General features: G+C 49.4%; 1 protein-coding gene across 1 annotated transcript in view; it reads left to right on the plus strand.

The window, feature by feature from the left end:
• The first annotated feature begins 193 nt into the window (after window positions 1-193).
• LOC147024751 (UDP-N-acetylglucosamine transferase subunit ALG13-like) overlaps window positions 194-13,859 on the plus strand; it is a 74,235-nt gene continuing 60,569 nt past the window's right edge. Inside the window, exons 1-4 of the mRNA XM_085887045.1 lie at window positions 194-425; window positions 6,012-6,095; window positions 7,861-7,911; window positions 9,198-9,244. Of these exons, the coding sequence (XP_085743171.1) occupies window positions 318-425; window positions 6,012-6,095; window positions 7,861-7,911; window positions 9,198-9,244 (290 nt within the window). The 5' untranslated portion in view covers window positions 194-317. The remainder of the gene's footprint in view (window positions 426-6,011; window positions 6,096-7,860; window positions 7,912-9,197; window positions 9,245-13,859) is intronic.

A 13,859-nucleotide genomic window follows, 5' to 3' on the forward strand; every position in this document is an offset into this window, starting at 1 on the left:
GGATCGATATGTTGTCCCCCCCCCTTGATAAAAAGTGGGGGGGGAGACATGTCCCCCCCGTCCCCCACCAATCGACGCCCAGAATAGTGTCGATAACGGAGGAAAACAACAAACAAGAACAATCCATTGAAGAACCTGTTAAATTAAACGAGTCCAGCACGTGGTGCGCTAATTAAACGGATCCAGCACGTGGTGCGCGCTGATTGGGATCACGTGGGACCTGCAGCCGTGACCCGGTAAAAGTATAAGAAGGAACCGCGGGACGCGCTCTAGTTTGGTCTTTGGAAGTTTTGGGATTGTTCGGTCGCCGAGTCGCCATGCGGCGAGGGGGTGAGAACCCCGACGACATGTTGGCCAAGCACGGTCTGTGCAGAAGACGAACGGCCCTGGACGGTTCTTGTTTATTCCGCGTCGTCGCTGAACAGGTGATCATGTTATAAATGTTCTCCGATAGTGTCGGGTGTGCGCTGTGTGTTTGGCATCGTCAGCAACGGGGTCCATTTCGCCGAAACACACGTGACGTTGCAAGGTGGAAACTTTGTACCTTTACCTGTGTCCCGATCGCCGCGTCGAGTTCGTCGTGATGCCATTAATCACCTTTCCGCACAGAGCTTGGGAAACCACCAAATGGCGTCGCTCCTGCTAACCGTCTCTGTGTTTCTGTCTGTCTCTGTGTTTCTGTCTGTCTCTGTGTTTCTGTCTGTCTCTGTGTTTCTGTCTGTCTCTGTGTTTCTGTCTGTCTCTGTGTTTCTGTCTGTCTCTGTGTTTCTGTCTGTCTCTGTGTTTCTGTCTGTCTCTGTGTTTCTGTCTGTCTCTGTGTTTCTGTCTGTCTCTGTGTTTCTGTCTGTCTCTGTGTTTCTGTCTGTCTCTGTGTTTCTGTCTGTCTCTGTGTTTCTGTCTGTCTCTGTGTTTCTGTCTGTCTCTGTGTTTCTGTCTGTCTCTGTGTTTCTGTCTGTCTCTGTGTTTCTGTCTGTCTCTGTGTTTCTGTCTGTCTCTGTGTTTCTGTCTGTCTCTGTGTTTCTGTCTGTCTCTGTGTTTCTGTCTGTCTCTGTGTTTCTGTCTGTCTCTGTGTTTCTGTCTGTCTCTGTGTTTCTGTCTGTCTCTGTGTTTCTGTCTGTCTCTGTGTTTCTGTCTGTCTCTGTGTTTCTGTCTGTCTCTGTGTTTCTGTCTGTCTCTGTGTTTCTGTCTGTCTCTGTGTTTCTGTCTGTCTCTGTGTTTCTGTCTGTCTCTGTGTTTCTGTCTGTCTCTGTGTTTCTGTCTGTCTCTGTGTTTCTGTCTGTCTCTGTGTTTCTGTCTGTCTCTGTGTTTCTGTCTGTCTCTGTGTTTCTGTCTGTCTCTGTGTTTCTGTCTGTCTCTGTGTTTCTGTCTGTCTCTGTGTTTCTCTCTGTCTCTGTGTTTCTGTCTGTCTCTGTGTTTCTGTCTGTCTCTGTGTTTCTGTCTGTCTCTGTGTTTCTGTCTGTCTCTGTCTCTCTGTCTGTCTGTCTCTGTCTCTCTGTCTGTCTCTGTCTCTCTGTCTGTGTCTGTCTCTCTGTCTGTCTCTCTGTCTCTCTGCCTGTCTCTCTGCCTGTCTCTCTGCCTGTCTCTCTGTTTGTCTCTGTCTCATGTTTGCACAAATCGTTCAGCTATTGGGATTAAAATCCATGATTGGAGTTAAATGAATGATTTTGAAAAGTAACTCCCAACCAGCACTTTACCCGTGGGGGGGTCTCGTGGTTGAGTCAGGTTTTACCCTCCCTCCCCCATAATGACACACACGTACACATTTTTACTGTGAGTAAAGTTGCACATAGCATTCTGACAACTCAACAAACATCCTCACTCTCCCAACTGTCATCTTTGATCTGCCCCCTCCACCCTACTCAACCCCCAACCCCAAATCCTTGGTCCTTACCCTTTCCCTCCCAGTCCTAAGGCATCGGTCCCCTCCCCACACTCAAGCCTTCAAGCCCCTGACACCCACATTTCTGAAACTCCCCCTCCCTTTCCAAAGTTTCCCCATCTTAACTCTGGCCCTCCGCTTGCTCAAAGCGGACGAGCATTCCCACCTCAAAACACCGGAATATTTAAACTCCCTTTGCTCCCCGATCATGCTGTCACTGACGTCACAGAAACCCGTCGGTTACAGTCAAAAATAGTCGGAAATATCAAGCCTGGGTAACCTCCGCAGGGAAAGCTCTACTTGAGAGGGTTCGAAAGGGGAAGTTCTGGGGGGCTTGAAAGGGGGAGTTCTGAAGGGTTCAAAAGAGTGAGTTCTGGAGGATTCGAAAGGGGGCGTTCTGGAGGGACAGTTCGAAAGGGGGAGTTCTGGACGGAGGGTTCGAAAGAGGGAGTTCTGGAGGGTGCGAAAGGGGGAGTTCTGGAGGGTTCGAAAGGGGGAGTTCTGGAGGGTTCGAACGGGGGAGTTCTGGAGGGTTCGAAAGGGGGAGGTCTGGAGGGTTCGAAAGGGGAGTTCGGGGGGGTGCGAAGGGGGGAGTTGGGGAGGGTGCGAAAGGGGGAGCTCTGGAGGGTTCGAAAGGGGGAGTTCTGGAGGGTTCGAAAGGGGGAGTTCTGGAGGGTTCGAAAGGGGGAGTTCTGGAGGGTTCGAAAGGGGAGTTCTGGAGGGTTCGAAAGGGGGAGTTCTGGATGGTTCGAAAGGGGAGTTCTGGAGGGTTCGAAAGGGGGAGTTCTGGAGGGTTCGAAAGGGGAGTTCTGGAGGGTTCGAAAGGGGGAGTTCTGGAGGGTTCGAAAGGGGGAGTTCTGGAGGGTTCGAAAGGGGAGTTCTGGAAGGTTCGAAAGGGGGGTTCTGGAGGGTTCGAAAGGGGGGGTTCTGGAGGGTTCGAAAGGGGGGGGGTTCTGGAGGGTTTGAAAGGGGGAGTTCTGGAGGGTTCGAAAGGGCGAGTTCTGGAGGGTTCGAAAGGGGGAGTTCTGGAGGGTTAGAAAGGGGGGGTTCTGGAGGTCTCTCGCTCTCCGTCTCCCCCTCACCGCCGCCCCTCTCCGTCGCCCCTCTCCGTCGCCCCTCTCCGTCGCCCTCTCCGTCGCCCCCTCTCAGTCTTCCTCTCTCCGTCTCCCTCCTCTCCGTCTCCCTCCTCTCCGTCTCCCTCCTCTCCGTCTCCCTCCTCTCCGTCTCCCTCCTCTCCGTCTCCCTCCTCTCCGTCTCCCTCCTCTCCGTCTCCCTCCTCTCCGTCTCCCTCCTCTCCGTCTCCCTCCTCTCCGTCTCCCTCCTCTCCGTCTCCCTCCTCTCCGTCTCCCTCCTCTCCGTCTCCCTCCTCTCCGTCTCCCTCCTCCCCTTCTCCCCCCTCTCCGCCTCCCTCCCCTCCCTCTCCCTCCTCTCCCTCTCCCTCCTCTCCCTCTCCCTCCTCTCCGTCTCCCTCCTCTCCGTCTCCCTCCTCTCCGTCTCCCTCCTCTCCGTCTCCCTCCTCTCCGTCTCCCTCCTCTCCGTCTCCCTCCTCTCCGTCTCCCTCCTCTCCGTCTCCCTCCTCTCCGTCTCCCTCCTCTCCGTCTCCCTCCTCTCCGTCTCCCCCCTCCCCGTCTCCCCCTCCCCGTCTCCCCCCTCCCCGTCTCTCCCCCTCCCCGTCTCCCCCCTCCCCGTCTCTCCCTCTCCCTCTCTCCCTCTCCGACTCTCCCTCTCCGTCTCTCCCTCTCCGTCTCTCCCTCTCCGTCTCTCCCTCTCCGTCTCTCCCTCTCCGTCTCTCCCTCTCCGTCTCCGTCTCTCCCTCTCCGTCTCTCCCTCTCCCTCTCCGTCTCTCCGTCTCTCCGTCTCTCCCTCTACCTCTCTCCCTCTCCACCTCCCCCTCCCTCTCCCCCCCCCTCTCCCTCTCTCTCTCCGTCTCCGTCTCTCCCTCTCCGTCTCTCCGTCTCTCCGTCTCTCCCTCTCCGTCTCTCCCTCTCCGTCTCTCCCTCTCCGTCTCTCCCTCTCCGTCTCTCCCTCTCCGTCTCTCCCTCTCCGTCTCTCCCTCTCCGTCTCTCCCCCTCTCCGTCTCCGTCTCTCCCTCTCCCTCTCCGTCTCTCCCTCTCCCTCTCCATCTCTCCCCCTCCCTCTCCCTCTCCGTCTCTCCCTCACCCTCTCCGTCTCTCCCTCTCCCTCTCCCTCTCCCTCTCCGTCTCTCCCTCTCCCTCTCCGTCTCTCCCTCCCCTCTCTCCCTCTCCCTCTCCGTCTCCGTCTCTCCCTCTCCGTCTCCGTCTCTCCCTCTCCGTCTCCGTCTCTCCCTCTCCCTCTCCGTCTCTCCCTCTCCCTCTCCGTCTCTCCCTCTCCCTCTCCGTCTCTCGCTCTCCGTCTCTCGCTCTCCGTCTCTCGCTCTCCGTCTCTCGCTCTCCGTCTCTCGCTCTCCGTCTCTCGCTCTCCGTCTCTCGCTCTCCGTCTCTCGCTCTCCGTCTCTCGCTCTCCGTCTCTCGCTCTCCGTCTCTCGCTCTCCGTCTCTCGCTCTCCGTCTCTCGCTCTCCGTCTCTCGCTCTCCGTCTCTCGCTCTCCGTCTCTCGCTCTCCGTCTCTCGCTCTCCGTCTCTCGCTCTCCGTCTCTCGCTCTCCGTCTCTCGCTCTCCGTCTCTCGCTCTCCGTCTCTCGCTCTCCGTCTCTCGCTCTCCGTCTCTCGCTCTCCGTCTCTCGCTCTCCGTCTCTCGCTCTCCGTCTCTCGCTCTCCGTCTCTCGCTCTCCGTCTCTCGCTCTCCGTCTCTCGCTCTCCGTCTCTCGCTCTCCGTCTCTCGCTCTCCGTCTCTCGCTCTCCGTCTCTCGCTCTCCGTCTCTCGCTCTCCGTCTCTCGCTCTCCGTCTCTCGCTCTCCGTCTCTCGCTCTCCGTCTCTCGCTCTCCGTCTCTCGCTCTCCGTCTCTCGCTCTCCGTCTCTCGCTCTCCGTCTCTCGCTCTCCGTCTCTCGCTCTCCGTCTCTCGCTCTCCGTCTCTCGCTCTCCGTCTCTCGCTCTCCGTCTCTCGCTCTCCGTCCCTCGCTCTCCGTCTCTCTGAGACACACCCCTGATGAACTCCAGTAACAACTGGAAACAAGTCGGAGATAGTATCGCCACATCTCGCAGCACTCTCAGTACCAGAGTATAGTTGAGATTGATCAGTTTTGGTGGTGCCCCATGAAAACCAAGAATCTTCCAGATGGCATCCCAATTCACTTTATCGAATGCTTTGCAGAGATAAACATAAGCTGCAAGCAGCCCCTGCGGAAACTATTATCTGCATTTGGTGAGGACCCGAAGGGCAAGGATACGGTCAATCATTGACCTCTTTGGTTTAAAGACTGACTGCTCTGTGCGCTGGTGCTCAAGCTGATGGTGATGAAACCCATCAAGAATTATCCAAGCAAAGACCTTGTCTTGCACTGACAGTAGCATCACCCTTTGGAACAGAAGTTGCAGCTTTGTGGGAATTCACTGCAATGGGTCTTCCAGTTGTGTGCAAAACTGACAAATATGATCAGATTGTCTCTGGGAATACGAACGGGGACCTAATTTATATCCAAGGTCCCCACTCTCAGGAGGTGGCACTATATGACGCCTTCACCCCAATGCAAACTTGACCTTTGACCTTTAGACCTGGAAAAAAAAGAACAGAGCTTCTAGCTTTTGATTGGCGAACCAATTAAATGACCCAATATGCAAATTATGTTCAAATTCTAACAGATGCTTCTGGAATTGTATCTGGTATGAGCAGTTTTCCCACCCTTTGGGTGGATTTTTCTATTTTAATTATTTGCAGAATAACGTATATGTTGCATTCAAATAAAACCTGATGTCCTTCCATTGAAGATGTCGGGAATCCCAGGACGGTATTCTTCTGAAGCACCCGCTGCCTTTGAGTGCACTGGGTTGCCCGACGTCCTGCCTTCGAAAATAGGTTGCCCGATGCTCCTGAGACAACCGGATTATTTTGCCAGACGACCATACCTTGGCTGTTGCCAGCCTGACATGCAACCTCATATGTTATCATATTTGTTTTTTTTTTTCGTTTTATTATTATCACTCGTATTGGAAAATGAGAAAAATGTGTTTATTTTTTTTGGTAAGGTCTGAGAAATAACCTCTCTGTTCTGCAGGTGCTTTCCACACAGTCGCAACACTTGAGGGTGCGTGAGGCTTGTGTGAATTTTCTGCGGGAGAACAGGGAAAGTTTTCAGGCAGTAAGTATGAAGGGTTGTGCAGAAGCAGTACACTTCCCCTTGAGCTGTATCATCTCGTACAACCCCGACCCCACTACAAACCTTTGAATTGGCGTTTTTTTGGTAGTGTTGCATCAAAAAGTGTGCTGTTCCTCCACTGGGTGATGAATTGGGTGTCCCATCTGCAAGAATCTTGTGGATATCAGATACCACGTCGACCTTCGTGAAGAATAGACGAGCTACTGTCACAACCCTAAACAAATTCCTCATTCCGACCGAAAACTGTTGCTGGAAAGTTTTGTATACTCTGAGATTCCTTGACACCAGGTTGGCACTGCTTGCCGCGAGTTTGTTTGAGCAAGCAGGATGGACTCGGTCGGCAAACTCACCTCTGAGCTGTCTCGCTTCAGTTCAAACCTCAGCCCATTTATGAACTGCTGTATTACAGGCAGGAAGATTCATCATGTGCAGCGTCACTCAGATGGATGTTAAGCTGGACGTCCTGTCTGCTTGTATTAGTTGAACATTGAGGATCCCACATTTTTTCGCAATGAGGAGGCAAGCTATTACCTGCACCCTGAAAAATATCCCAAATTACTGTGTTAAGTTAAAGGGAACACTGCATCAGTGACGCAGCTGCACTGCTGTCAGAACTGCTGCAATCACGTAGTCGATGTGCTGCATACACATCTACTGATTGTCCGATGCTTGTCTGTCTATTGAAACTGCTCTTGCAATAGTTTGAAAAACTAAGAAAAGAGACGTGCATTGTCATGATGGAGCACTAGTGGCACCACTTCACTTGATGTATTTCAGTTTGCCAGGATTAAGGACAAATGGAAGTCTGTGGACTTGTTAGCTTTCGTCATGTCATGAGACTTATTTTTGTTTTGATTTTTAAGCTTTTCACAAAATATATATTCTGTATTGCAAAAGACTGTTGTACTTTTGAGCCTGCACCAAACAAAAGGTATAACTGGAAAGCATCTGAAAATGCAAAGGCTGTACGCATCTGCTTTGTATTCAGACTTCCTCTTCCTCCTCCTCTTTTTTTTCTTCTTCCTTATGCGAAACATGATGCCCAACAAATATGCAAAAAAAAGAAGATTTTAGGTGACCTTGACCTTTTCACCTCAAAAGCAATCTGCTTCACTGACCCAATATACAAACCCTGTTCAAATTTCAAGTTAATCGGAAAAAAAAATTGACGATTTTATGCAACCTGACCTTTGATATTTTGATCTAAAAAAAACAAACAATCAAAATCTGCTCGCTTTTGATTGGTGAACCAATTCGGTCCCACCATCTCCCAACCCTGGCGACCCAATATGCAAATTCTTAAAATTTCAGGTCAATTTAATTTGTTGACCTTTAAAACGTAAAATCATCAATTTTCATCAAATCGACCTGAAATTTTAAGAATTTGACCTTTTGACCAACTTCTTTGTCTTAACCACATTTTCATAATGCTTTGTTGAACATTTGATGGCAAAGCATCAAATGGTTTAACAAAAAAAGAAGAAAAAAAAAAGGTATGGTCCGGACGTACATGCACACATGATTGCAAAACCCCGTCTTCCACTTTGAAGGGGGACAGACGTGCTTAAAATGAGTGTATCAGCATTTGGGTGAGGAAGAACTGAAGACTTGGTGAAATGTTTTTTTTATTTTTATTTTTTGACATTTTGTGACGAACATAACCTTGGAACAAATTGCTGGACAAACTAATTCTGTTGTTTTTGTTGCTATTGCATTTATTAAATCGTTTTTCTTCCTTGTTTTTCAGTTCATTGAAGGCTCTTTTGAGAAGTACTTGCAGCGGCTTTCAAATTCAAAGGTCCAGTGTGTTTCTTTTGTCAGCTTTCCCACATGCAGTCTTCTTCCCGCCCATCTTCTGCCCCGGGTCCCCCTTCCACCCGCCCGTCGTCTTCCCTGGGTCCCCCTCCCACCCTCCCGTCGTCCTCCCTGGGTCCCCCTCCCACCCGTCGTCCTCCCTGGGTCCCCCTCCCACCCGTCGTCCTCCCTGGGTCCCCCTCCCACCCGTCGTCTTCCCTGGGTCTCCCTCCCGCCCGCCCCTCGTCTTCCCTGGGTCCCCCTTCCGCCCGCCCGTCGTCTTCCCTGGGTCCCCCTTCTGCCCGCCCGTCGTCTTCCCCGGGTCCCCCTTCCGCCCGCCCGTCGTCTTCCCCGGGTCCCCCTTCCGCCCGCCCGTCGTCTTCCCCGGGTCCCCCTTCCGCCCGCCCGTCGTCTTCCCCTGGTCCCCCTTCCGCCCGCCCGTCGTCTTCCCCGGGTCCCCCTTCCGCCCGCCCGTCGTCTTCCCCGGGTCCCCCTTCCGCCCGCCCGTCGTCTTCCCCGGGTCCCCCTTCCGCCCGCCCGTCGTCTTCCCCGGGTCCCCCTTCCGCCCGCCCGTCGTCTTCCCCGGGTCCCCCTTCCGCCCGCCCGTCGTCTTCCCCGGGTCCCCCTTCCGCCCGCCCGTCGTCTTCCCCGGGTCCCCCTTCCGCCCGCCCGTCGTCTTCCCCGGGTCCCCCTTCCGCCCGCCCGTCGTCTTCCCCGGCCCCCCCTTCCGCCCGCCCGTCGTCTTCCCCGGGTCCCCCTTCCGCCCGCCCGTCGTCTTCCCCGGGTCCCCCTTCCGCCCGCCCGTCGTCTTCCCCGGGTCCCCCTTCCGCCCGCCCGTCGTCTTCCCCGGGTCCCCCTTCCGCCCGCCCGTCGTCTTCCCCGGGTCCCCCTTCCGCCCGCCCGTCGTCTTCCCCGGGTCCCCCTTCCGCCCGCCCGTCGTCTTCCCCGGGTCCCCCTTCCGCCCGCCCGTCGTCTTCCCCGGGTCCCCCTTCCGCCCGCCCGTCGTCTTCCCCGGGTCCCCCTTCCGCCCGCCCGTCGTCTTCCCCGGGTCCCCCTTCCGCCCGCCCGTCGTCTTCCCCGGGTCCCCCTTCCGCCCACCCGTCGTCTTCCCTGGGTCCCCCTCCCCCTCGCTTCCCTCCCCTCCCCTCGCTTCCCTCTCCCCTCCCCTCCCCTCTCCCCTCTCCCTTCCCCCTCTCCCCTCCCCTCCCCCTCTCCCCTCCCCTCTCCCGAATGCCCTCCCCCCCCCGACAACTGCTCATGTCTTATTTTCCTTTTCTTTTGAATGCGCAGGAGTGGGCAGGTCATGTGGAAATGAGTGCGCTCTCCCTTATTTACAGGTATGTTTGTACCCGTGTGTATGTATGTATATTTATATTGCGGTATATATATATATATATATATATATATATATATATATATATATATATATATATATATATATATATATATATATATATATATATATATATATATATATATATATATATATATATATATATATATGTATTTGCAGTAATACCTCACCATTTCCTTGGGATGCATTCCTGAAAAACTGTATCGCGAATCAGCTTGTTGCGAATCAAGTTTCCCCATCAGAATAATGTTATAAATAGGAGGATACGTTCCTGAAGGATGTGAAAAACCAGCATTTTTCCCAAAATGAAAGTTCAAAACATAATATTGTTCTTATTTATTAATAAATAGCAGTTTTAATGGATTTTTAAGTTGCATTTAAACGATCATTGCCATGAACACATCTACGATGAAAATACCTGTAAAAACGTGTGCATGTGTGTGTTGACAGAACATAACATTATCTTTGACTCCCTCTACCCCCCCCCCTCACGCTCCTGGTTCCCCCATTTCTCCCCCGTTTACTCGCGCCCCCCCTCCACTCGCTGTCCCACCCTACCTCACTCCCCCTCCCTCCTCTCTCTCTTTCGCTCTCCCCTCACCCCAAATTCTTCGCCCCCCCACTTACTCACTCTCCTCCCACTACCTCGCCCTCCCCCCGCTCCCTCACTTCCTCGAGCTTGTTTCTGGGATGCACTCCGTATTCTGGACAGAACCTCGTCTGGACAGAAGCAATTGATTTGGTGTTAAAATGCCACTTGACAATGTTTACTCTTTTCTCCGAAGAAAACATTTTTTTTCCGTAGAATGCTTTGGTTTTGCTTGAATGACTTCATCAAAGATCATTGATCACTCCGACAAAACAAAACAAAAAATTAAGGTAATGACTCAAAGTACAAAGGTCATTTGAAGCTGTTAACCTTTTATTGGCATGCCCTGTACCTCCTGTCCCTTTATACCTTATTCATCCACGTTATAAAATACCAATGAATAACAATTTAAACTTTCTAAAATTCCATCCTCATGCCATATTGACGAGAAAAAAAAAAAGTGATTATGGTGTTTTCAGAAGGCGGATTGTACCATGTCATATCGGGTGTTCATCAGACACGCCATTTCTGGGTGTGATAATTATATATATATATATATATATATATATATTTATATATATATTATTTTTGATTTGCCTTTGGATTTGAAGAGGATTTATATTTCAGGCCACTGAATTCAACCAGGCAATTATTTTTGAGGTCAAAATTGGCCAAAAGGTCAACAAAGGCCGAGTTTCTAAAATTGTCAATTTTCATCTGATTGACTTTGCATTTTAAGAGGAGTTGTATTTCATATTTGGTCATTGAATTCAACCACCAATTACATTTGAGGTCAAATTAGTTTTTTGGATTTCACAAATATTGTGATATGCATGACATCTTTCTTGTTTGTTTGTCAGTTTGTTACTTGGTGAAATAATTTTCACCAAGTAACAGTGTGTGTGTGTGTGGGTCTGTCGTGTTTGTCTGTTTGTCAAACGATATTTGGCCACAGTTTTCAAGCAATTGTTCTGAAATTTTTGTGTACGCATGTGACTGGCCAGGGACAATGACACTTAATTTTGGTGAAGATCTGGTTCTAGATATGGGAGTTATTTAATTTTTTAAGTTGTTCTTCATCAGTGAGAGATTGGGTCAAAAAGTTTACAGCACAATTTCTCAAAAAGCTGTGGACGGATTCGGACGAAACTTGGTGGACACTGGATGTGTGACAAGAAAGAATTGATTTGATTTTGGTGAAGCTCGAAATCCGGATCTGAGAATTTTTTGAAACGATTCTTTACCATTGAGATTGTGCCAAAAACAATATATATTGAGCCTGGTATGTTCTTGTGGATCAGACATTGCATGGTGGAGCTAAGTGCTCTACCGAGTGCCCTTCTTGTGTCTTTAATTCTTAAAAATTTCTAAAACATGTTTTCACTTTGTCATTCGGGGGTTTTTTTGTGTCGATTGGTGACAAAAACTCAAATTTAATCCATTTTAAATTGAGGCTGTGACACAACAAAACCAAACAAAAGTCAACGGGTTTGAATACTTTCTGAAGGCACTGTAGATTGCTTAAAATTGGTACCTAGATGCATTGCAAATGGATACAGGGCAATTGGTAGGTCTTGTCGGTCGCGTGTGTGTGGATGGGTGATTGTATCTGGTGTTGGTGTAGCACAGGTGAGATAGGCAGAATGCCTCCTCCTGCACAAAAGTTCCTTGAATATCCTTGTTGGATCAGAGATGTCTACATAAATCCATTCAACATGGAAAAACTTGGCAATACAAGTGGATGAAAGATGGACAAGTTTACTAGCTTGGGGTGACAATGGTCCATAAGTGAGAATATTTTCAGCATTTTGCTCAAAAATATAACGAGTCTTGCTGGTGATTGTTCATGTCAATCTTTGTTAGAGGACAGATCAAACATTTGGGAATAACGTTGCATTCAATCACTTTAAGTGCATGGCAAAATGGTGAGATGACAAATATAATTTATCAGTCTAAATTACAAGGGCACTCGTTAAAGTGCATACCTCTGCCACGTTATGCTTGATTCAGGAGAACATATTGGGCCCAATACATTTTTGAACTAGAGGGGGAGCACTCGGTGGAGTGCAAAACCTCCGCCGCCAATACTGCTGAGTCACTTAAGTGAACCTGATATCCTCTTCATTGTAGGTCAAAACGGATCAGACTCGACTGAACCACGATTGAATAAACTAAACTAGATCGACGCGCATGTAGAAATGCCAAAAAAATAAAATCGAAATTATTTTTTTTTTAAAGCTGCAAAATTTCTAAGTTGTTCTTTCTCTCACTAATTTTTTTGGGTTGGAAATCACTTAAAACATGTAGAAAAGCAAAAAAAAAATTCAAATATTTTTCAAATAAAATCGAATTTTTTTTGAAAAAAAGTTGCAATTTTTTTTTTTTCTCGAACAAATTTATTTATTTTTGGTTGGAAATCACTCAAAACATGTAGAAATGCAAAAAAAAAAATTCAAATATTTCAAAATAGCCGCCATAGCGACCATATTGGACTTTGGACCAAGTACAAAATCTAATGGCATGATCCTTGGATCATACCGAATCCCCCCACCAAGTTTCGTCGAAATCCGTCCAGGAGTTTTTCCGTAATACTGTTCACAAACAAACAAACAGACAGGGGTGAAAACAGTCACCTCTGTCCATCTTCGATGGCGGAGATTAAATATCATGATTTGCAGGACAATATTGTTTTTGGCTCCATCTCTCGATGGTGAAGCATCACTTGAAGAATTAAATAATTCTCTTATCCAGATTCAGTTTGGGTCACACACCCAACGTGTCCACCAAGTTTCATCCGAATCTCTCCACAACTTTTTGAGATATCGTGCTGTTTATTTGGTCCTCTTTTTTTTTTTGACTCGATATATCATTTTTGGCCCTCTCTCTCTCTCTCTCTCTGTCTCTCTGTCTCTCTGTCTCTCTGTCTCTCTGTCTCTCTGTCTCTCTGTCTCTCTGTCTCTCTGTCTCTCTGTCTCTCTGTCTCTCTGTCTCTCTGTCTCTCTGTCTCTCTGTCTCTCTGTCTCTCTGTCTCTCTGTCTCTCTGTCTCTCTGTCTCTCTGTCTCTCTGTCTCTCTGTCTCTCTGTCTCTCTGTCTCTCTGTCTCTCTGTCTCCCTCTCCCTCTCCCTCTCCCTCTCCCTCTCCCTCTCCCTCTCCCTCTCCCTCTCCCTCTCGTAGTCGGATCCTGATCCGGATCTTCATCCAAATCTAATCAGTTTGTCCTAGTCACACACCGAACCTGTGCACGAAATTTCATCCGGATCCGTCCACAAGTTTGAGATATCCTGTACACAGACAAACAAACAGAAAGGGGTGAAATCAGAGCCACCTCAACCTTCGGTGGTGGAGGTAATAAATTGAACTGTTAGCCAGATTAACTTTGTGCAGAAATAGGTGATGAGTATGTGGCCTCCAAGTATTTAATACTGCATTCCAGGTGGTTGACCAGTTAATTTTTTTTTTCTCTCCATTTATACACACAAAACATTTCTAAACTCTGGTTTGTAAGAAATTTAATTCAACTTGCACACCAGCCACGACGAGAAATGATTGAGTATGCGCACACTGCTGGTCACACTTGAGTTTGTCATCTTTCGTGAAGTGGCTTTTTTAATTCCCAGCCCTGCCCATCAATTTAATTGGCATAGTTTCAAAAGGTGACCTTTTTTATTAACCCTTTGAACCCTGAACTACTTGGACTTTCGGCTCCCCCGCCCTGGTCTCTCTGGAGAAATCCCGGCCGCTCGGGTATATGGAGGCTTGAATAGCGGCTGCTAAAAATGGCCGCAAGGATTAAAAGGGTGAAAAAAAAATTCCTTTCTGTTCTTAAACCATTTAAAGCCTGGTGTTGGCTTAGTGGTTCGGGTGGCGGCTTGGGATCCCAGGGTCCTGAGTTCAAGCCCCGTTGGCTGCTGAATTAACACCATGGGGTTGACTCAGCCTGTCATCCTTCCGAGGTCGGCGAAATGAGTGCCAGTGTACTGGTCCCGGTGTATGCCCCGGTTAGAATAG

This window comes from Eptatretus burgeri, chromosome 6 (genome assembly GCF_056783735.1).
Source record: "Eptatretus burgeri isolate ZD-2024b chromosome 6, Ebu_testis_v1, whole genome shotgun sequence".
Classification (NCBI taxonomy): domain Eukaryota; kingdom Metazoa; phylum Chordata; class Myxini; order Myxiniformes; family Myxinidae; genus Eptatretus; species Eptatretus burgeri.